This window comes from Anopheles coluzzii, chromosome 3 (assembly GCF_943734685.1).
Source record: "Anopheles coluzzii chromosome 3, AcolN3, whole genome shotgun sequence".
NCBI classification, from domain to species: domain Eukaryota; kingdom Metazoa; phylum Arthropoda; class Insecta; order Diptera; family Culicidae; genus Anopheles; species Anopheles coluzzii.
Window position 1 is genome coordinate 62,206,411 of NC_064671.1, and position 21,250 is coordinate 62,227,660.

Below are 21,250 nucleotides of genomic sequence, written 5' to 3' on the forward strand. Positions count from 1 at the left end.
ATGCTGCTGCCAGAATACACTGCGACACTGGCTCCGTGAGTGTCTTGCTCTTTTGCTCTCTTCCGCCCCACAGACAGTGGCACTCATGCTCCTGGGTAAACGCTCGCTGCAGGAAGCAGTCGATGCAGCTGCGGGGTGAAAATCGCGCACTGCGCAACTCGTCCGCATGCCAGATCACGATCGCGCTGACCGAGGTTGGTAAGGGGTGCCCGATTCGCACCGAACGGAAAGCCATTTTTCGGCACCGGGCGCAGATTAGTGAGCGATTCTCAGTGCTGCTCTCGGTGCGATACGACGTGCGAACGGTTGGTGCGCGCGCTTGTTTCGAGAAACGGAGCAGAAAAAAAGGAAGAAATTAAGTTCTACAGCAACGGTTCGCTTGCCTCTGAGTCTGCCAGTTCCGTGTACCGATTGTCCGGTGGAAAAGTCGATACCGAAGGAAGTTAAGCAAAGCAATCCACTCCAGGAGCTCTTTCCCAACTCGTTCGGGAGCGAGAAAACAAAACAGCGCAAAGGAGAACGGAATACAGCAGAGCAAGAGAATCCAGCGCTGTAGATCGATCGATCACAGGTTCGTGTGGTTTGCCCTTTGCCAAAGTGTGACGCGTGTGTGCGTACTGCGAAGGAAGAAACCGTACACGTATGTGTGTGTGAGAGAGTCTAACGTTACATAGTTCGCTAATACGTAAGTTTGCGTACCTTGGGGTCTCATCTTCCTCTTGAAGTAAGGAAAAAGAACGAAAAAGTCAAGTGCGTTTTAGTACTGCGCTTAGGAAGCAAGTGAAAAGCGAGCAAGTAAAAGGAAGAAATAAAACCCGAAGAAAACACCAGGAACACAATAATCAGGATCGAAGAAGTTGCGCTATATTCACGTCGCCCTTGTGTGTGTTTTTGTGTGTGAAGCAAAGAGAGAAACAACAAAAAACGCGAATCGATTGTGTGTTTTCAACCGCGAACTAATGCCATACTGATACGTGCGAAAGTGTGTACGTGTGTGTGTAATTATATTTGCCACTCGGAAGACTCTGATCGACGACAACTACCTGTTGTGGTGGAATAGAACAGCAGCAGCAGCAGTATCAGCAGCACACTTAAAGGTGAATAATTTGTAATGACGTGTCATTTTAAGGATCATTATGATACTTTTTTGAATATTTTTTTGTTGATCAGGTTGAGTGGGAAATTTTTGAAGGTCAGAATTCGATAAAATCAGTTTGAAATCTATTGCTTTGTGATCCTAAATGCTATATGCATCCTAAAGATAATAAGAGCTCCATTTACTTAGAAAATGCATTAAAACAATAACAACTACGCAATTCAGTAGCTTGTGCTCGTTTCGCTAGCCACCCTTTTTTTAAAGCAAGATCGATCGCCGGCGATTCCGCAGCCAGCCGGATAGACACGCTGGTTGCAACAGGCAGACAAAGCGCTTTCGGTAAAACATTTTCACTGCGAAACCAAGCCTCCATTTCTGTGTCACGTTTGAACGGACGGCTCAAGAAATGAGGACATTGAAGGGTAAACATCAGCTTGCTTGCTTGCTTTCTGTCCCCAAAATGTGACAGATAAAGCGGATCCTGCTGCACTACAGTCATACTATCTCGAAAACCACGTAATCCACGGAGCAAAGCCTGAAGACACTAAAACGAAACCCGCCACACACACACACTACCGGCCTGCTCTATAATGGCGACATAATGGCGACGAGGCGTAAGGAATGCACTTTTCATCGGTGCGTCTTTAGCGCCGCGTAATGCACGGGACAATATGTACACACATACACAGCTACAAAGGTACACATTTAAACACGCAACGGCGAAAGGGGAGATCTGTCTGGGATGAACCTACAAAAAAAAAAAGAAAAGAACCCGCAGAAAGCAAGAGCGAATCGATGAAAAAGGGACCAAGGTCCGTACCGAACGCCGCCAGCGTTTGAAAGACAGCTGAGGAGATGGTGAAAAAGAAAGAGAAAGAAAGAGAAAGAGAGAACGAGGGCTGGGTTCGCTCGACGTAAGTGGGCAGCTTGGAATGTGCAAACAAAAGCATACAGAAAAAGATACAGACACTTCCCCGCGGATGCTCTCCGGATGCTGTTCTTTTACAGGGGGGGATCGTCAGAAACTCCCCGCCAGATGGCGCGAACGGATATCGATCGTTTTTAGAACGCAATCGACTACCACCGGCCATACCACCGTGCCAGGGGAAGGAAGTGAAGCAGTTCTAACCTTGAGAAGGGCTTGTGGGAAGATGTTTATTTCTGGCATTTGGGCTGGTATCGTGAACGATCGGATAGCAGGACTGGTGTGATTGTGTGTGCGTTCCATCTAACACGGAGATGATCGGTTCCGTCGCTGTTGCCGTCTTCTATTTAGTGATCAATTTCTTCTTCAGAAAATTCAGTTAAACACACAAACACACCGGTTGAACGACGACAATTTGGTCTTGCGCTTTTGGCGAACACGTTACGTCACCAGCACAAGCGATAGGAGAAGGTAGACATGGCCTGTGGCAAAGAAAAGGGAAGTTGTGTTGTGGCTGTGTACGTCGAACTCATCGCCTCTCGCTCACCATCTTCGTCGTTGTCGGCAATTTCCAAAAATAAGCATCCCCATTCCATTCTACTTTTGGTGCCTTTTGAGCGAAAAGAGCGAGCGAAAGCGAGAGAGAGAGAGAGAAAGAGAGAGAGAGAGAGAGAGAGAGAGAGAGAGAGAGAGAGAGAGAGAGAGAGAGAGAAAGACAGGGATGGATTACTACCAGCAACAAAAACATCCCACCCGGTGGCGGTTGAGGTTCGGACCCAGATTCAGGCCGGAATGCCGAAAAGAAAAACGCGTGACGGCGGTATGTGTTTTTTTGCCCGCTCCAGGGTGCAAATTGGCAAGGATGGTGGTGGTGGTGGTTGTGGTGTCTCGCTGCATCCATTTTGTGATTTTGTGGCAAAGGGTGGGCAGAAACATCGCAAAAAAACTGACACACGCACACAGAGCGAGCATCTGTGGGTCCACAAACTATGAATAGCGGCGTGTGCGTGTGCTGCCCGTGACGACACGCATATGGCTGTACGGTGGTGTGCGTTTGTCAGTTTCGGATAATCGGAACACCTACTTTTTCCGATTAGTTTCGACGCAGTTTGTTTACATTGTGGGATCGCTTCCTTCCGGGCGATGATCGTGAACGGTGGTCGCGGTTCGCCATATAAGGGAAAACAGTAGAACGCCACACACGCACAGACGACGCGTAATAAAACAGCACCAGATTAGCCCGGTTTGCATCATAAATCCAACGTAATCCTCCGGGCAGACGTCCCCCGTCAGCGGGAAATAAAATCAACGAGCGTCGATAGAGCGGACTTAATCCGGCAGTGTAAGTGAAAATAGTACAGCAAAAAAAAAACCCTATACCAAATCCTCACTTCCGCCACGGGTGAAAGGTGAATGAATGATAAATAAAACGTGCCCCACGCCACATTGCCCGCACGCGAAGCGACCGGAAGCGGGAAGCAGCACGGCACAGCGTGTGGCCCTAACCTCCCGAAGCACCCGGTACCGTTGGCCATCCTTTCGCGCGCGCAAGAGTCAGGGTTGGTAAAAGTTGGCATACTGTCCGACTGTCGGGTGGATGCGAGGAAAGACGAAAGAGCATGTGTGTGTGTGTGTGTTGATGATCGTTTCCCTTCGAATGGCGGTTCGGATCGGATTCGGTCGCCCGTGTCGCGATGGAGGTGAAAGTGAAATGACGATTGTTTGCGGCGGTACGAGAAGTAAAGCGACAAACAATAGTAATCGTAGTACTGGTAGTAGTAGTAGGAGCAATGGCAACGGGAGGGGCTAGCCCTAGGCTAATTAAACCATGCGAAGAATTTGAACTCATTGAAGCATTATCGATCGATCGGTGCAGTTCACATCGGCGACTCGGCGACTCGGAGACCGTGCCCCGGCAGCTGTTGTGTACATTAGTTGTGGTTCACGCTTACGAGAGGTATGAACGCAGGATTTGGGAGGGCGGTTGGGAAGGGTGCGAGATGGTGGCGCTTTTTACGCCGGCTAGGCCGGGTTTGTAATTCAAGTGCAGTAATTACACACCAATTACGTTTGACAATGAATTAACGACTTTTCATTGCACTGTTTACGGTAGCTGCCAACAGGGCAGAGCTGCTATGAGAAATGATCTATAGGGAAGGTGTACATCGCGATCGTATTTCATTAACAGATTTTTTTGTGGGGACATTGCTTTGCATTGGTTGACAGTTTAGGGATGAAAATATTAAATTAATTACTAATGCCTATCAATCACATAGAGTTATTAAGCATTTATGTTAGTTATTGAACTTTTTTATACTTTATTAAGTATTCATTTACTTTTTTTCAGATTAAATATTCAACCAGGGCACGATTGCAGCTAGGAGAAATTAATCATCTGAAAACAAATACAGTACATTGAAGAGGACTTTTAAAAACGTGTTGAATCGTTGAATTAAAACACACAACAGTTGAATTACAGCAGCGGAAAAGCATCAGCTACAAAAATGATTCACGTGGATGAAACAGATCCCCTCGGAGGTAAGTTAGCACATTTACGGTTTTGGTAGAGCTTGCATAACGTTCATATATAGAACATATATAGAATATATATAGAACATATTTTAACTCTGGAATAAGCATCTTTTTTCTTATTCTTAACTGTACAAGTCATCTGTCCGATACACCTTTGGGAATGTTTAAACTTCATGCTAGATGAAAATATTCATCAGTGAAAACACTCTTATCGTATCAGAACAACTCTGAACAACAATTAAATATAATTTTATTGAAATATTTTCGTAGCAGGTAAACATTCAGTAGTAAATTCTAGTGTTTGCCAATACCGTAAGAAAGTGTTTGTCATCCAACACACATTTGAACATTTTATTGCTGCTTTAAGGTAATGACTACCTGTAAACTAGCTTGTTAGCACTTTGACCGACAGCCTGACATCGGCATGTTTCGTGTGAGCACGTGCATGGCAAAATGAGAGCGACAATTTCTCGCGAGGCTGTTATCACTCTTTTGTTTCAATGCGATAAGCGGCGTAACGCATGTCGTTCTCGTTCTTTCTTTCCTCCTTCGTTCGTTCTAATGAGAATCACAGAGAGAAAGATGAGCGGTAAGCAAAGCCGTCATACGCTTTCATATGACGCGGCGCTTAAAGTGTTAAGTAGAATTGGAAAAAAATCACAACCACAATCATTGTCATAACTGCTATCAGCGACTTCGCACGATGGAGACGCCTAGTACTTTGACTTTTTTATCACATTACGACACACGTGGTTACGCCAGCGTTCCACATACTTACGAGACTTATTTTCACCACATAATCAAATTCTTGGTATGGTAGAATTGCTCAAATGGAAGACAATTCATAACATCATATGATTATAACATAAAATACACATAGAGATATCGGCACAGGATATAAAATATAAATATTGTATGTATTATTTGCGATGGACATACTATTTTATTTAATCATTTGTTATATAAACAACATGATACAATGTATATAGTTGAATTTTGACATTTTATTTTGCAAAAATCCACAAAAATAGAAATAGTGATCTTTTCGACGAATAACAGCGTAAACAAAAAACAAAGAAAAAAAAAAGATTATTTAATATACCATAAGCGGATGATACTACTCGCAACCCTTGCAATGTTTAACGGGTGTCTTAGAGGATCAGAAGAATGTACAATAGTAAGCAAACGTATTACTAGCACTATTCTCTTGTCGTATATGTTGTACGTCGCAGAAAGAGTGACGCATCCGACTGGCGCGTTAAGTGTAAAAATACAATATTTCCTTGGATGTGGAAGCAATAATACTTAAAGAATAAAGAACTAGAAAATAAGTAAAATAACTAGTCGTGAGCTGCCATATTTGTCACTTGTAGTCCTTTTTGTTCGCGACATGTTGGCCAATCTTTATTTTTGATTTAAAATCTGCTTTAAAATCTGAGCTTAAGTGTTTAAGCAAATCTATTATTGGCTTCCTTCGGCCTAGAACAAACACGTTTATTGAGCAAAATATGAAGGCTAAACGAAAATTCCAGCTTACCTTACCTTTGAAATAAACATTTTACCCAAATTTTGTTAGATTTGATTTTTAGAGTTTTACGTTTTATTTTGTGATCTTATTGGCACGATGTTCTAGCAAAATTTAAAGAAATGAAAATGATGCATAATTTAAATGTAAGAGTGGATACAATTAGCGCTTGCATATAAACAACCGTGCGTCTCCATTGTATAACAGTTTTGTTAATTTTTTTTCATATTATATACTTTGATTTGATTTATTTGTAGCTTATTTATAACAAAATTCATCTTTATTAAATCAAGGGTTTATGACAATCGAAATTGTAAAGACAATCAATATTAAAATTAAACAATAACTACATTAATAAAAAAAACAAGATACATTTCATGAAATAGTAATCTGAAGCAAAGCAGTTTTTTAGACGGCACCTGACATTTTCCAGTATATTCACAACTTGCCTGACGAGGTGTGACATTCTTGAGAATATAAACTATCATCTTGAACTTGAAGCACCTAGCAAGCTACCGTCTGTTAACACCTTTAATTGTTACCGGTGTTGCCGTCGGCTTTGTTTGCTCGTTACTCGCTTTGCACTTTGAGCTGGGTGCGAAAGAATTTACCTATGACAACCTCTACGACCACAAAACAAACAAACGCGTGCACGACAGCTTTTAACCGCCGTTTCCATCTGGCCGGATGCAACGCACAGGCTATTTGTTTGCGCGGAAAGGCGTTTCTGTTTTTCTGTCTCCTACGCTTGTCCAACGCGCAAATGAACCTGGCAGCAAATTTCATGACAATCGGCCACGTTCCCGCGTTTGATGATTAATGTCGAAGAAAAAAGGTACTAGAAACTGTGAACGCTATATAGATTGTGATCTTTCAACTAGTGCCCCGGTTTGGTCGACAATTAATAGCGAAAGCATGTTTAGAACGTAAGCAGAAGTTACACTACTTGAATCTATTCCAACAGGATAAAAAGTGAATTGTTTAACAAAATCTTTTAAACACTATGTTTCATACATTCTTATAGAAACCGCCTTTCTACTACAAAACCGTGTGGGAGAGGCATGAACACACATTTCACTCATAGAATGTCACGCGCACATATATTGTTCCGTCAAGTTGGACTTTCGAGTGTGACTGAAATAGGATGAAACATTAATGTTATTTTATGTTCCCGGTCAGCAAAAGAAAGTTTTGCGAAAGATTAATGATTGTCACGCTGGAGGTCACTTTTACGCTCGTAGCCCATTTCTTTGGTAGATTTTTAGTTTTGCTTACAAAATCAAAAATAGCGTGTGGGGGACGCAGTGTTGACAAGGGGGACGAGATGTTAAATTATGTATCGCTAAAGTGCAAGGTCAGTTAGAGACTTATTTGTATTCTTGAAAAGGAAAAAAGAGAGGGCAGACACTGTTTAGATATTGTATTGTACTAATATCCTGTAACTTCAGGTTTTTTTTTAATTCATTTTTATTTATATGCTTGATCTTGTTTGTTTAGTAAAGCGTAAATTGAATTAATATAAATGAAATTTCAAATAATTAGTATATTAAAAGCCATGTTTTGTAACCCCCATGGATGGAATGTATTTTTTAGTACTTTTAGTACATGAATTCATTCATTTTAGTACATGAATAGCCAAACGTTATTGCATTGGAATAACAAGTGGGCTAAAAATAAAACACATCAAACAAGCAGTCATGCAAACAGCTTTGTCTTTTTTTGTATTTGCAAAAAATATGGTAGTGCTCTTCTGGGGCGTGTATTTGTACTATTTGTATTTTTGTGATCGAAATAAACCGCTTTTGCGTTGCGTTTCGCAGCATCTCATCCTCATGCGAAAAACACTCGCTTTTCTGCTTCTCGCTTGTCTTTGTGTGCTATTGCTTCTAGCTTGTTTTTGTAACCGGAGGGGTAGAAAAGAAAACAACAATTTTGCGCCCACCGATCAATTTTCACTACAAACCGATAATGTCGATTATGCGCCGATCGGTGGTTAACGATCGTTTGATTATATTTGAATATCGTCTACGCTCTGTGCTCTATCTCATTTCTGCTCCACCACTGGGCATCTCTTTTGTGCAGTTGTGTATTAGCAACGGCGCGAAACGACAAGTGGATGAGCGATGAACGAAAATTAGAACCAACCAAGCGTTAGTGAAAAAACCAAGTTGTTTAGAAGCCAAAACACAGCGCCAAGATTAATGTCCGAACAAGAGAACGCGGGCAAAACCTAGTGTTTAAAAAAATGAATGGATTCGATTGAGATGAACCACCGGTATCATCTGTTTTTATTTTTCGTTTTTACTGTTGTAGTTACCTCTCCCAGAGCTCGCTACAGCCAAGGTTACGTGTAGATTGACCCGATTTTTTTTGCGAGTTTGTTTGGTTAGGTTGAGGTTAGAGCGCACAGAGCAATGGCCGCTTGGTACAGCCAACAAAACACACGTTCATTGAGCGTTCGCGAGCCGGTACATTGAAATCGGACGATGATCGCAATTTCCCGAAATAAAATCATCGCCATGCTGGGACTCCACCCCAAATTCCATCCCGGAAGAAGATCGATTACTGAGCGGGAGATAGAAGAGGACGCAGTTATCTAACCTATGAAAGTGATGGGCAAACGGGATAAGCAAAAAAAGAGACACACACACACACACACACACACACACACACACACACACACACACACACACACACACACAGGAAATGATGCAGTTTTCGTCAGAAGCTTGCGTGTCCTTACGAACCCATTCCCCATATCACCGAGGGTGGGATGTTGTGAGCCGCGATCTAGCCGCCAATGACATGAGCTGTGCTCAAGGTCATGCCGGGGTGCATTTGCATTGGATTGGCCGCCAGTTTGACCGTGGCTAATAATAATTAGCCGGCCGATGTAGATATGTCTTCCCGCTTCCCACGCGAACATTATTTGGTCAATTGAAGCAGTAATCGATTGGATGAGGAACTGAGTGTGGTGGGGCGACGGAGCACCGAGAGACAGTGCGAATAATGTTGGTAATTAAGATAAAAATACCATGGATGTTAGTATTTAGCAAATGGTTTAGTGCGGAAACTATGCGGCAATATAAATGGTTGGGTACTTTTGAATATTGTTTGTTGCTGAACCATGAAGCTTTTTAAGTATCCTTGACGCAAATGAATTAATGTGCGGCTTGTTGCAGCAATTACATTATTGGCAATGCCACTGTTAGTTCAAATTATTTTCTAGTTTTCTTTTTTTTTTGACTAGGCCGAATAGACAGAAAGACGTTCGATCATATTAAGGCATTGTAGGAATCATTATTGTAGGTCATTCGATTTAATTATCCAAAAAAGCTTCTTCAATATATATATATATATTTTTTCAAAAAACTAAAAGTATATCTGCAGTTGGAATTGCTTAATGTTAATTTCAAAATGGCCAAATTCAAATTTAAAAGATTAAAGAAAAAAACTTATTTTTGTAGTTTGATCCTGGATCTAAATGTATCAGGAATATCAGTGACGATACAATCGATGTTTGAAAATATTGTCTTCAATTTTCAATCACAATAACAACAGACTATCGGCCTTCAGCACCATTTTTCGACCGAAAAAAATCGATAGGCGCTCACGTAAAACTGGAAGTATAATTATTTTTTTCATACCCCTACATGAAGTCGATTCCCAACGAGTTCAGTATTTAGTGTAGGTAAACTATTTTTTTTCAATAATTAATCAAATGATTTTTTATCACCAAAACTATTGAAAAATAACCAAACATTTACCAACTTGCTTTTTCATAACGTTTTTCAAAAACATCAACTTTGGTTTATGGCATTTTTCTGATATTCGAAAATTTCCGCAGCTCAATGCGTCGCTGATGTTTCCCCTTACAAAGCGGAACGATCGAATTTTGTAGCATAGTTCATTTTGCTCGTGAGTGTCATGGTATAGTTTTTAAAAATACCAGTAAAATGAACACATGGAGGCGAAATGAGTGTCAAATGACACCAACATGATAGCCGGATCGATCGAAAAATTGTGCTGGGACCGAATATTGCGTTAAAAAATACAATCACTCACGATCCTCTGTCCGAATCTTAATTCAGACTCTTTTTGCTTGTTATTTTACTCCCCACTCATAGTTGGTCTAGTTTGGCCAAAGGATAACGAAATGAAGAGTTTGTATGCCTCTTCATTGTTAAAATTCTCAAATAATAGAAGTGTTTCGTTCTTTATATAGCCATTAAACATAGTAAAGGATCGATTAGAGGCGAATAAGGCGATTAGGTTCAAAGTCTCTATACAACAAAATCTTATAGATCCTGTTTGAAATGGTTTAACCTCTTTTACTATGTTTGTGATTTTCATATTTGCTCTAGACTTTTTGCTCTGATCTTTTATATTTTAGTACCATTTTTTCGATTCTGAGTTCACTATATTTGTTTTTAGTTTTTAGCATGGGAACATTACTTACTTTCTAATTCGACGATACAATTGCTTTGCGGTCTTGGCCTGCCTCAGAAGTGTCCGAAACCACTCATGGTGCCTTCGTCTGCCAGTCCGTTATACTGGCCTTAATGGCGGATGCCTCCACGCCATCTTGCCACCTCAGTTTGGGCCTACCACGCCTCCTCTGTCCTTGTGGACGGCCTAAAAAGACTTTACTAGGGCTAGCAGGGGAACATTAAGGCCGGGCTACATTGATCGTACTCGCAAGTGTAATTATGATTTTCACTAGCGCAACTGGCGGCGGCTGGTGGAAGCTTTTTTTGGTCATCGAGGGAATGGACCTGCCGGATCTCAAAATTTAGTAGTTTTTCCATCGTTTTCCATTGCAAAAATGGATGCAATGCGTGCAAGACATGTGCATCTACCTTTTACAAAACTTTTCTCGTCCAAATTAAGTTAAAAACATGGAAAAAACACATATTTTCTGAAGCGGCTCCAAATTGTTTGGAAAAATGCTTCGGTCAGCCGCCGCCAGGTGCGCTAGTGAAAATCAAAATTACACTCAGGAGTACGGTCAATGTAGCCCGGCCTTTATATGTTAATAATTTACTTAAACAAATGGTGGTTGAATTTAAGGCTCTAATTTATGTATTCAAGACACTAAGTTATATAACAACTATATTATAGGGTTTTACAAGTCAGAATAGAATGTCAGCAAAACAATTTTAGAAGCTCAAGATTCACTTTAGCTGTCAAACGTTGTTGTTTCACCGCACCGATGCTATTTTCAATAGCGCAAATTGATTTTTAAATCGCTCAAGTTGTTTTTTTAGAGGCCTTTCGCATCGTTTTGCAAATTCAAACACGAATTTTGAGATCGTTGGCAAAGCAACGAAGATGAAAGCTCTTACAAAAGATTTAACAGCTTCAACAGTTTCTTACCTTTTTTCACAATTTTGCATGTCAAACAACCACGCCATATCGCCATGTAAGGTCTCCTCGAGCTTCTCTTTTCAATTTTTCGGTTGTTTCCTTTCCACCTCGGAAGCTGTATCTTGGTGACTAAAAGTATTCAAAACTACATGACAGTACATCGTTGGTTGGCCCACCGTGACCCTTGTGCTTACATTTTTCCTCCTCCTTTTGAATGATGATGCAGCTCGCTTGCCAACATCATTTCCTCAATCGAGGCAGTAATCAGTCCGTTGCCAAGACGAGCAGGGAAATAAACAACGTTTTGCATATGGATTCGGGGAGTGTCTCTTATGCCTTCTTTTTTTATTTATTTTTCACTTGACTCTCCGCGAATTTTCAACGCCAGTTACAGCCGTGTCGACGTCCTCAAGTGATATATTCGTCATCTACTTGGCGTCACTAGATTAAGCGGTGGGAAGGGGTTGTTGTAAAGCCGTTTGACACACGGACGTGTATACATACAGTTGGATTAATTAATTCTATTCGGTCGCTACTGAACGCTGACGACGGTCTAATCCAATTGACACTCGTACGATCGTACGGCTAAACGAAACTGATCGTTTAACGCTCGGTTGTTGCAGCGCGAAAGTTTTGAGCGAACAAGTAAACATTCCGGAACTCTAAGTCCATATCCATACTTCAATGAACGAGACCCTCCGCCGTGATGTGTTTGCCTGGGTACTTTTCCAACAAGGATCTGATCGCTATGGCAGACAAAACAGTGCACCCTCAACGCGTGACGCCCCTAACGCCCGCCACTTCGTACCAGGAGTGAAATTCCTTCGATCGGTGCCAAGAGTATGGGGATGTTCAACATCACGTCTTGCCTCGGGTTCGAAGACGGGGTGCATCGATTCATCGGGTGACATTCGTTGCAATCGCATGGTAGCAATTTTGGCGGTCAACAAACGGTCACTGTCGGGTTTTGTTGACACTTTGGACTTTCGGATGTGGGTGACTGTGTGTGTGTCTGTGTACTCCCCCAAAAAGATACTCACGGTCGATTTAAGCAGAAGGAGTGCTTCTGTATCAGTGCGGTGAAAGTGCGCAGTTGTTTGCTTTCTTTCTGTTGAAATCTAGTAGGGAGAGATTGTGAGTACTAAAAAGTAGATCAAAAAATCATTTACGGCTACAGTATATTTTTTTTTTTCATTTGCATTCAACAGCTAATTTCAAACAGTTTAAAAGGCTTAACAAGTGCATTTATATCACTTCCTGTTGTACGTGTTGTAATCAACATTTTTAAATAAAGAACTATAAATATTCATGAATTAAAAAATCCAAATAGGTGCAGTAAAAATTCTATTTTTGATATTCAATGGTTTTTCTTGCAGGACTATCGGAGTCCAATAACATAATTAAAAAAACAAAATGAAGCAAGATTTTATTATTTCATTAGTTTTTATTCTACCAAAATTGGGAAAATCAATATGAAAATAATGAGTTTTTTCTTAAAATTTTCCTAAATTTTGCAAACTAAACAAACCCAAAAAAAGTTCTAAAATGTTGTTATTTTTAAAATTTGTTTTCGGATTTGTCATTTCTAAAGTATTGATTGAAAAACTGTTTACAGATTTCCGATAAAAGATTTTCAATGTTTGATAACAGGGGTCTCCAAACTATGGCCTGTGAGCCGCATGCGTCCCTGGAGAGCCTTTAATACGGCCCGCGATGACTTTTAAAAAAAAACAGTTTATTATTTTTATTAGTTTAATCAAAATTTCAATGTTTACTTTTTCAATTTAAACTAGATTTTCAATAATTGAAAGTGGTGCAATTTTGATACATTCAGTTGATATTTTCTCATTAAAAAGAGATTTAAACGATCATGTATCAGCTAAAGGTAACGTCAAAATGGTCCTCAACAACGATATTCGTGAAACAATGCGGCCCGCCAAGGTTTTTGCTGAGATTGTTTAGAGTACATTGCTCTCAAGTTGTGACTTTAAATTCATCGTCGGTTTAGAGCAGAACGTAACTGATAAGAGTCGAATATCAGTCATTAAACGAAACCCCTCATCCCAACAAGAACTACACGATGCGTTTGATCCTACTAGAATAACATTCGATATGTATAATTCGCTATGTACTCAAATTTAGTACAGATTATTGTACAATTTTATTACTCATTATGTGATATTTTGCCTTTACTTCAACTTTCATTTTGAAGAGTATTTCACTTTCCTTTGAGTAATAGTTTTCCCCCCTTTTATTTCCTTTACAGACATTCCACCAGCGTTCCCGTACCGAGAGGTGGAAATTAAGCGCGGCATCGATCCAAAACAGATATACGAGCTCAGCTCCGAGCTTGGCAGGTCAGTAACAAACCCAAGCTGGGATGGAGGTTGTGTGTGTTTTGCGTGGTGGTGGTTGTTGGCAGGTGGGCTAAAATTAGAACGCACCAGCAAAGCAAGCAAGCAAGCGCCCGTTGTCGTGTTGTGGTTGCCACCGTCGCCATAGTCGCCGTCGTCGTCACTAGCGCGTCGTCTGCCGTTAGCGTCGACACGGGATGGCGATTGTCCATCTTTCATCATCCGTTGACATGCTCTCGTGGCATCTACACCGCGCCTAAGCAGTCTGGCCGTGTGCGGGGTCATGTAGATTCCTTTCCCGGGTGAAACCCCGGGTGGCAAGGGAAAAATACATTTGTGTGTGAGTGTGTGTGTGTAGAGGTAGAATGTTTTTCCATCCGCAATTGGTCGCGTCCACGAGTGTGACGCGACAGCGAAGAACGATGTCAGAGTGGCTGTTGAAGCACCTGTTAGTCTAGTAATATAGGCAAAAAGAAGAAGAGAGAGAGAGAGGGGAGCTGTGGCTGCTTAATCCTCGCTCGAATGGTTTCACCATGAGTCGCCATTGCCTGGGTGCTCGTCCTCGTGCCCACGGGGTCAAATTAGTTGTCGGAGGGTTGGACTCACGTGGTACGGCGATGTCTTTAACGTCTGAGGTGCTAAACGTGCCAGGACTGGTCCATCGATTGATAGTTTTAGTGGGAAAGATTCTGGCAGCCAAAAGAATACACCACGAATAATGTTTTGCGATGTCAATGTTTGTGGCCACTCCCGCTGCAACAACCTACGGTATGTTGCACGTGTAGCGATGTTAATAGCAAAAGGCTTCCCGGTCTGTGCACGATGAATAAGACTTGCCAGCTTGCCAACTTTACCAGCAAACCATGTTAGGTGTTGGGAGCAGAAAATGGGGAAGAAAAACACAAACAACGTCGAAATCAATCGGAAGCTGGTGAGTAATTAGTGGACATTCCTGATTGAATGCGTCATCGCTTATTAATGGTGCGTCCATTGATCATACGGTTATTAATAGAGAAGTGAACATGTTAAACAACCGGCAGCTTGCTTCGGCTTTTGAGCCAAATAGAGATTGTTTTGCCCCACGGGTAAGTGTCCCTTTCCGAGGCAGGCATCCTCTTGAGACCGATTAATATATCATATTCGAGCAGTTCGAGCTTGAACGCAAATCAATTTTTAGATGGTCTGGTCGTCTGGTCCGGTCGGCGTAATTTATCATTAGCACGCCGCAGCAAAGTGGAATGCGGTCTGTAGCCAAGCGAATCGGTAAATGACAGCTCGAAATATGTACTGTGAAAATGTCAAAATAAATTGATGTCGAGCAAATGGTACAAAGCGAGGAGCAAACTGATAGTCCCTAAGAACAGTTGTTGCGTGTGGCAGCTGTAACACAAGAAACACAGGTTGATACTATTTACATGCAATTGGCCAAGTTGTTAAAAGTTTTTTACGATCTCAGGATTTAGTAGCTTGTTAAGTGCAACACTTACCCGACCATCATTAACCGCTATTGCTTTCTTGGTTCGGTGTCCGGCAGGGGAAAGTTCGGCGTAGTCTACAAATGCAAGGAAAAGTCGACCGGCGTCCGTCTGGCGGCCAAATTCATCCAGATCGTAAAGAAGGGCGACCGGCGCAACATCGAGCGCGAGGTGCACATGATGAACGTGCTACACCACTCGAAGATCGCTCAGCTGTACGCGGCGTACGAGTTCGATCGTACCTTCTGCGTCATGATGGAGCTGTAAGTAGCACCGACCGTCCAAACGGGGACGGGGCGATCGTTTCAATCGATCTAAATACACCTACACTAACCTTCGTTCTTCTTTCCTTTTCTCTATTTCAACCAGCGTGGAGGGCGGCGAACTGTTCGATCGAGTGCTGGACGAAAAGTTCGTGCTGACCGAGAAGGCGTGCTCGATCTTTATGCGCCAGATCTGCGATGCGGTCGCGTACATCCACGGCAATAACATCATCCATCTCGACATGAAGCCGGAGAACATACTCTGCCTGACGGAGAGCGGAAACCGGATCAAGATCATCGATTTCGGGCTGGCGCGCGAGTACGACCCAGACAACAAGCTGCAGGTGCTGTTCGGGACGCCCGAGTTTGTCGCCCCGGAGGTGGTCAACTTTGAGGCGATCTCGTTCGCCACGGACATGTGGAGCGTTGGTGTGATCGCTTACGTGCTGTGAGTGTTGCTGGTTGAAGATGCACATGAAATTGGTTGATTAATAACGTACCCTTTTGCAGAGTTTCCGGACTTTCACCTTTTGCCGGTGAGGATGACATTCAGACGATGGGCAACATAACGATTGGGAGATACGATTTCTTGGATGAAGCGTTCGACAACGTTTCGGAGGAAGCGATCGACTTCATCAACCGGTGTTTGGTTAAGGAACAAAAGTATGCAGAAGCGATGTTATAGCAATGTCAATTCATTAACACTGTGTACTATCCTTCCAGGGAGCGTCTGACAGCGGAAGATGCGCTCAAGCACAAGTGGATCAAGCGGAAACCCCAGTACCATCCAACGAATCGGCGACCATCGCTCACCAACAGCTTCAAGCCGATTCTGCTGGAAAGCAACAACAACAGTAGTAATGTGACGGTAGGCGACAAACACGACTCAAGCCGGATTCGAAACCCGCTAGTCTCACTCCACACTCACAAATGGAATGAATCTCTCTCTCTCTCTCTGCTTTTTACAGAACGCCGAAATTGCTAAGGACAATCTGAAGGAACTGGTAGGCAAGTGGGACGAAACGCCCAACAATCGGTACGCGTTCGAGCAGGACACGGAGAACATTATTGCGCCGTCCGGCGAAACCGTACAGCTGCGACGGCCCACGCTACCGGAGCTGGCCGGGCTAGCGAACGGCAGCAACACGTCCGGCAGCCGGAGGGGCAGCATAGCGCGAGGTTAGTCGGCAAACCGCACGTGACCCGTTTGCGTAGCGCATAGTTTTGTGGCTCCATTTTTTTTATTGTTCGTTCCGTTCAGCTAAATGGCACTCTTGAGGGTATAGAAATGTGCTGAGGGTTAAAGCATTGTTTGACGCCTAGCTTGCAAAGAAGGGGAAAGGTATCGTTTGCTAAATTTGCTACCAAGCGGTGCCGATTAGCTGTTTGAAATGGATATTTTGTTCATTGTTTATATTTTATTTGGCAACAAAAGAACTCTAAACGACTGTCCTCATTCAAGTACATTCACATCGTCATTATCAATGTCATTACTATCATCAGTAATCACTATCATCATTCACCATCAAAGGCAGGATATGCGCAGTTCGAATGAAGCGAGATTATTTTCTAAAGCAAACGGCCCAATCAACTAACACCAAAAAGCACGTGCATTGGCAATAAAGCACTAAACTAAATACACATTTCCACTTCCATAAGCTCACCACTGCCGTTTTGTCACATTTAAACAACAGCAGATCCCTTCATACGACCGTCACCCTCCGATTAGTACAGCTCTACCACTCCGAATCCATTTTTAACTGGTCTTTATCTTTTTCCATCTTTCTATTCCCCGTTTCCTTCGTTTCGATCCCATATCCAATTTGGTTTCCGTCCAACGGTGTCGGTTCGGGTCGGTCGGTACAATGATAATGATGTTTTGCATTCCCGCACAGACCGGGACAGTAAATTGAGTATACTGTTCCCGCTCTAGAGCTAGAGATACTTTACGCCCTACCTGCCCTATAGTTTCATTAGTTTTCCCCGAAGCTCACACGAAGCTGTCGCTTAAAGTTAGTTAGCATCTAGGGTACGATTTGGCTCGATGTAAATATAAACGTACTAAAATAAAACAAAAACACTCCACGTGCCGACACCAGCCGAGACGCAAGCTTACGATCGCAACGCGGAACGACGTAGTACCTTCGCTCCACAAACTGACGACGACGACCACTGAACGACTGGGCAGGAAATGGAAATGTAAATGATAGTTGATAGTATTTTAGACCCTACACCCTGTGACCAACTTCCTCATGCAATGTGTTCTCCCTTTTATTGCGTTCACCATCCACTCTGATTTGCCGGTAACAATTGTGTTTTGCCGTGGTTTTCTTTTGACCCTATGGCTAACTAACATGACCATCCAGTTTGAGTTTGACTGAGCGGCAGTTTACCCGTAGAGAGTAGAGTGCATTATCTTAATTTTTTAATGGTTTCGCATTGCCACTTATCTTTAATCCAATCCTTTGCAAACCTTTAAAATCCGTTGCAACAACATAGTCTTTTGGAATATTTAAAGCCATTTGGAAATTCAATCTAATCATTCCACCCTTATTCGTCGCCCATTCTCGATGTGTTCAACTTAAAAAGCACATTCGCCTATATTTTTGCTTATATTCGGTGCTTATGAATTCTTCGCTTTCTTTTCCCTTCCTTTACGTGTCTCTAACCTACCGCTTCGTGGATGATTTCTTCGAAAATGCTTTTAATGCGTTCGCTGTGTCGATCACACTAACGCTGATGATGCTGATGATAATGATGATGATGATGATGGTGATAATGCTGCAATAGCTTGCCGTAAGCGAATGGATCTGCAAGCGGCGTCACCGGAGCTGCTAAACGAGAGTTAGAACCGACTATGAACCGTATACTTAAGAAAACGCATATTCCGCGCGTAAAAAACAATGGTGCGCAACGTTACCAAGAGTTAAATATGTTTGTGTGTGTGTGTTTTAGTAATTTACGCTTTGCATGCATCCTAGTAGATTGCCGCTGCTGTACAAAGCATCTAATATTTCGCTCTTTGCTACGATTTGCTATTTCTTCTATATAACGTGTCGCACATGTAGTAGCCCTCGATGTGAATGAAGACGCAGAGAGTAACGCCGAAAATGAAGCACCGAATCAGGGTAGCGATTCGAACTACAATGTCCATCGCCGTTACGACGAGCAGCAAACGAAGCACCAGCAACACCACTACGATCCGGACAAACCACCAATAGTGCTGGAGTTGACGCAACAAACAAGAGCTGAAGCAGAAGAGTCGAACGCATCCGACAGCTTGTCGCTCTCAACTAACACTTTTCCGGCTACTAATAGTGAGCGATTTGATAGCTGTCAGCGCAGTGTGACGTCTAACAGCGCCCGCTACGATGAGGCACCTGCGGTACAGGGTGGTAACGCAGCTAGTGGTGGTAGTAGTAGAAGTATTTGCAGTAGTGATAGTAACGGCAGTATTAGTAGTTATAGTAGCTTAGAGGAAAGAGCGCCTACTGCTAACCAGCAAATGCCAGCTTGCGCAAATACCGACGGTGGTCTTGAGCCGGCATCAAAGACCATCGTCATCGTCGTCCAGCAGCCGCATCCCGTCCCAAACTCATCCCCACACACCAACAACACGCACACTGATACAAACGCATCCAACGGACGGCCAAACCGTACGTCCGTGTCGTCCGATTTCCTTTCCGCAGATAGTGACTCTGTTGCGTCCTCCTGTGACACCACGGCAAGCGTGTGCACGGATCCGGCCCCATCCCCAACAACACCACTACACCTTCTACACCCAGGGTCACCTGCCCAACCGAACCCACCACGGACCGTCGGTTCCGCGGGTGATGGTGACGCGGTGACCGATACACACCGGGACAAGGTACGTGACGATTTGCGCAAACTTTCCGATTTACTAAAGCTTTCCCTCACGAACGTGAAGGCACTGGATGGAGTGGAGCAGTCGGCACTGAACGCATCGACCGTCACCACACCGACAACCCCCGCACCTGCCCTCGAGCTGGACAGTGAGCTGGAGAGTCTCAAGTCGAAGGTGAACACGATCCGCACCTCCCGGGCGCAGAACAAGCTGAATGAGCTGGCCCAGCGGCCCGACTTCCTCGCGAACGATCCGTTCAAGCTGCCCACGTTCCGGTTCCTGCCCAAGTCTATCAGTCTCTGCAACGAAGATTCGGTGTTCAAGGAGAACTATACGAAGTTTTGCGATCGTAACGCGTCTGGCAGGTTATCGCGCGAACAATCGCAGGAGACGACGGTAAGCGAAAAGATAGATACAGTCGGTACAATTGTACGCAAGAAGTCGACCACGTCGTCAACGACAAAGAAGAAAAAAGATCCAGAAGGAGCGGCCACGGCGACGACGACGACCACAACCACTACGACCTTCTCGAGTACACCCTCGGGAAAGATCGCTTCCACTACTACGGTGCGCAAAACGATCGTTAAACAGCAGAAGATTGTAGTGGAAGATGCGAGTTCGAGTGTGACAACTGTCGGGACCTCCGAGAGCAGCAGATCGAGATCGATCGCACCAACCAAGAGTCTCGATGTGTCATCATCGTCAACGGCATTGGACAGCAGCAAGTTAACGCATTCGGCTTCGATCAAGCGTACCAAATTCCGCGTCAATCAGCTCAGCAGTCGAGATGTGCCGGTGGCGATTAACTCCGTCGCACGGCGCTATCTCGAACGGAGTGGTATACAGGATGATCTTTCCACGTCGGCCGCCAGACTGCCCCGTACGCTCAGCCCCACCGGCCCGGGTCAGACCACGCTCGACGACACGGTGACGGTGAACAATCTGCGCAACAGTGCGCTACGACTGCGCAGCTCGGTTTCGGTGGACTGGGATGCGATGGAGGCGGTCGAAAATCGATCGATGAAGACGATCAACACCTTCCTGAAGCGGCACGCCGTAGCCAGTTCGGCCGTGAAACAGATCCAAGCACAGCTAGAGGCAACCATTACAACGCACAAGTAGGATAGACGGATTCCTCTGCTCACAATCAGGGTGTTTGAGGGTGTTCGATAGCAATGAGATGATTGTACATACAATACGCACCCTCTTTTCTATACGCCATGTGTATTTATACGTAGCTTTACTTATCGGTGATGTAAGCAGTAGTGAAGTGATGCAGTTTCAGTGTTAGCATATTTTTGTATAGATCACACACACGATCGTAGGAGGTAATGGTTATAGAGAAAAGAAGAGGAAAGGCACAATACGCTGTAGTGCCTTATCGCACCAAGTGTGATTAGGTAGAGAGTATGTAGCTTACAATTCAAAGTGAATCACAAAAGATGGGAATAAAATGCAGAGAGAATTCTGATACTCTACGCTATCTTCGTAAGGGGTACGTCAATGTTGCTCTGTAAATGTAAGCAAAAATCAATTTAAAATATGGATATTGAAATAAAGAATATACGTAAAATTAAACTCTCCACAAGTAATTAATGCAATTAATATACCAAGTATCTAAGAAACCAACGCACAAATCATTCTTCAAAGCAATTAACTCTCTTATTTTTCAAAAAAGCGGTCAAACACATTTCATCATTGTCCGCGGTTGTGCTTATTCCTCAGGTAAGACAAATTGAGGTGTTGAATATACCGTATATTTTAGCGTGCATAACAATTATCTTTAAGGTCAAAACCAAGGAAAAAAACCAAATAAGGGGGTCGTCATATACGCGTAGTAGCTTTTTG

General features: G+C 43.3%; 1 protein-coding gene across 5 annotated transcripts; it reads left to right on the top strand.

Moving 5' to 3' along the window:
* The first annotated feature begins 175 nt into the window (after nt 1–175).
* On the top strand, nt 176–20,980 carry LOC120957371 (caM kinase-like vesicle-associated protein). 5 transcript variants are annotated; one of them, XM_040379557.2, is made up of 10 exons: nt 176–1,097; nt 4,369–4,559; nt 13,712–13,802; nt 15,334–15,537; nt 15,644–15,985; nt 16,048–16,200; nt 16,261–16,405; nt 16,506–16,716; nt 18,606–19,405; nt 19,466–20,980. In XM_040379557.2, exons 2-10 carry the CDS (start codon nt 4,526–4,528, stop codon nt 20,522–20,524), a joined length of 3,039 nt encoding a protein of 1,012 aa, XP_040235491.2. In that variant the 5' UTR covers nt 176–1,097; nt 4,369–4,525; the 3' UTR covers nt 20,525–20,980. The 5 variants fall into 5 exon arrangements, with proteins under 5 accessions (XP_040235491.2, XP_040235493.2, XP_040235495.2 ...); XM_040379559.2 differs by having other exon boundaries at nt 18,609–19,405; XM_040379561.2 differs by having other exon boundaries at nt 180–1,097; nt 19,227–19,405.
* Nucleotides 20,981–21,250: the final 270 nt, after the last annotated feature.

Coding starts and splice junctions, on each gene's coding strand:
- LOC120957371 (XM_040379557.2), top strand. CDS start 4,526: ATGATTCACGTGGATGAAACAGATCCCCTCGGAG. Junction 13,803..15,333: donor CTCAGCTCCGAGCTTGGCAG/GTCAGTAACAAA, acceptor GGTGTCCGGCAG/GGGAAAGTTCGGCGTAGTCT. Junction 19,406..19,465: donor CCGATACACACCGGGACAAG/GTACGTGACGAT, acceptor ACGAACGTGAAG/GCACTGGATGGAGTGGAGCA.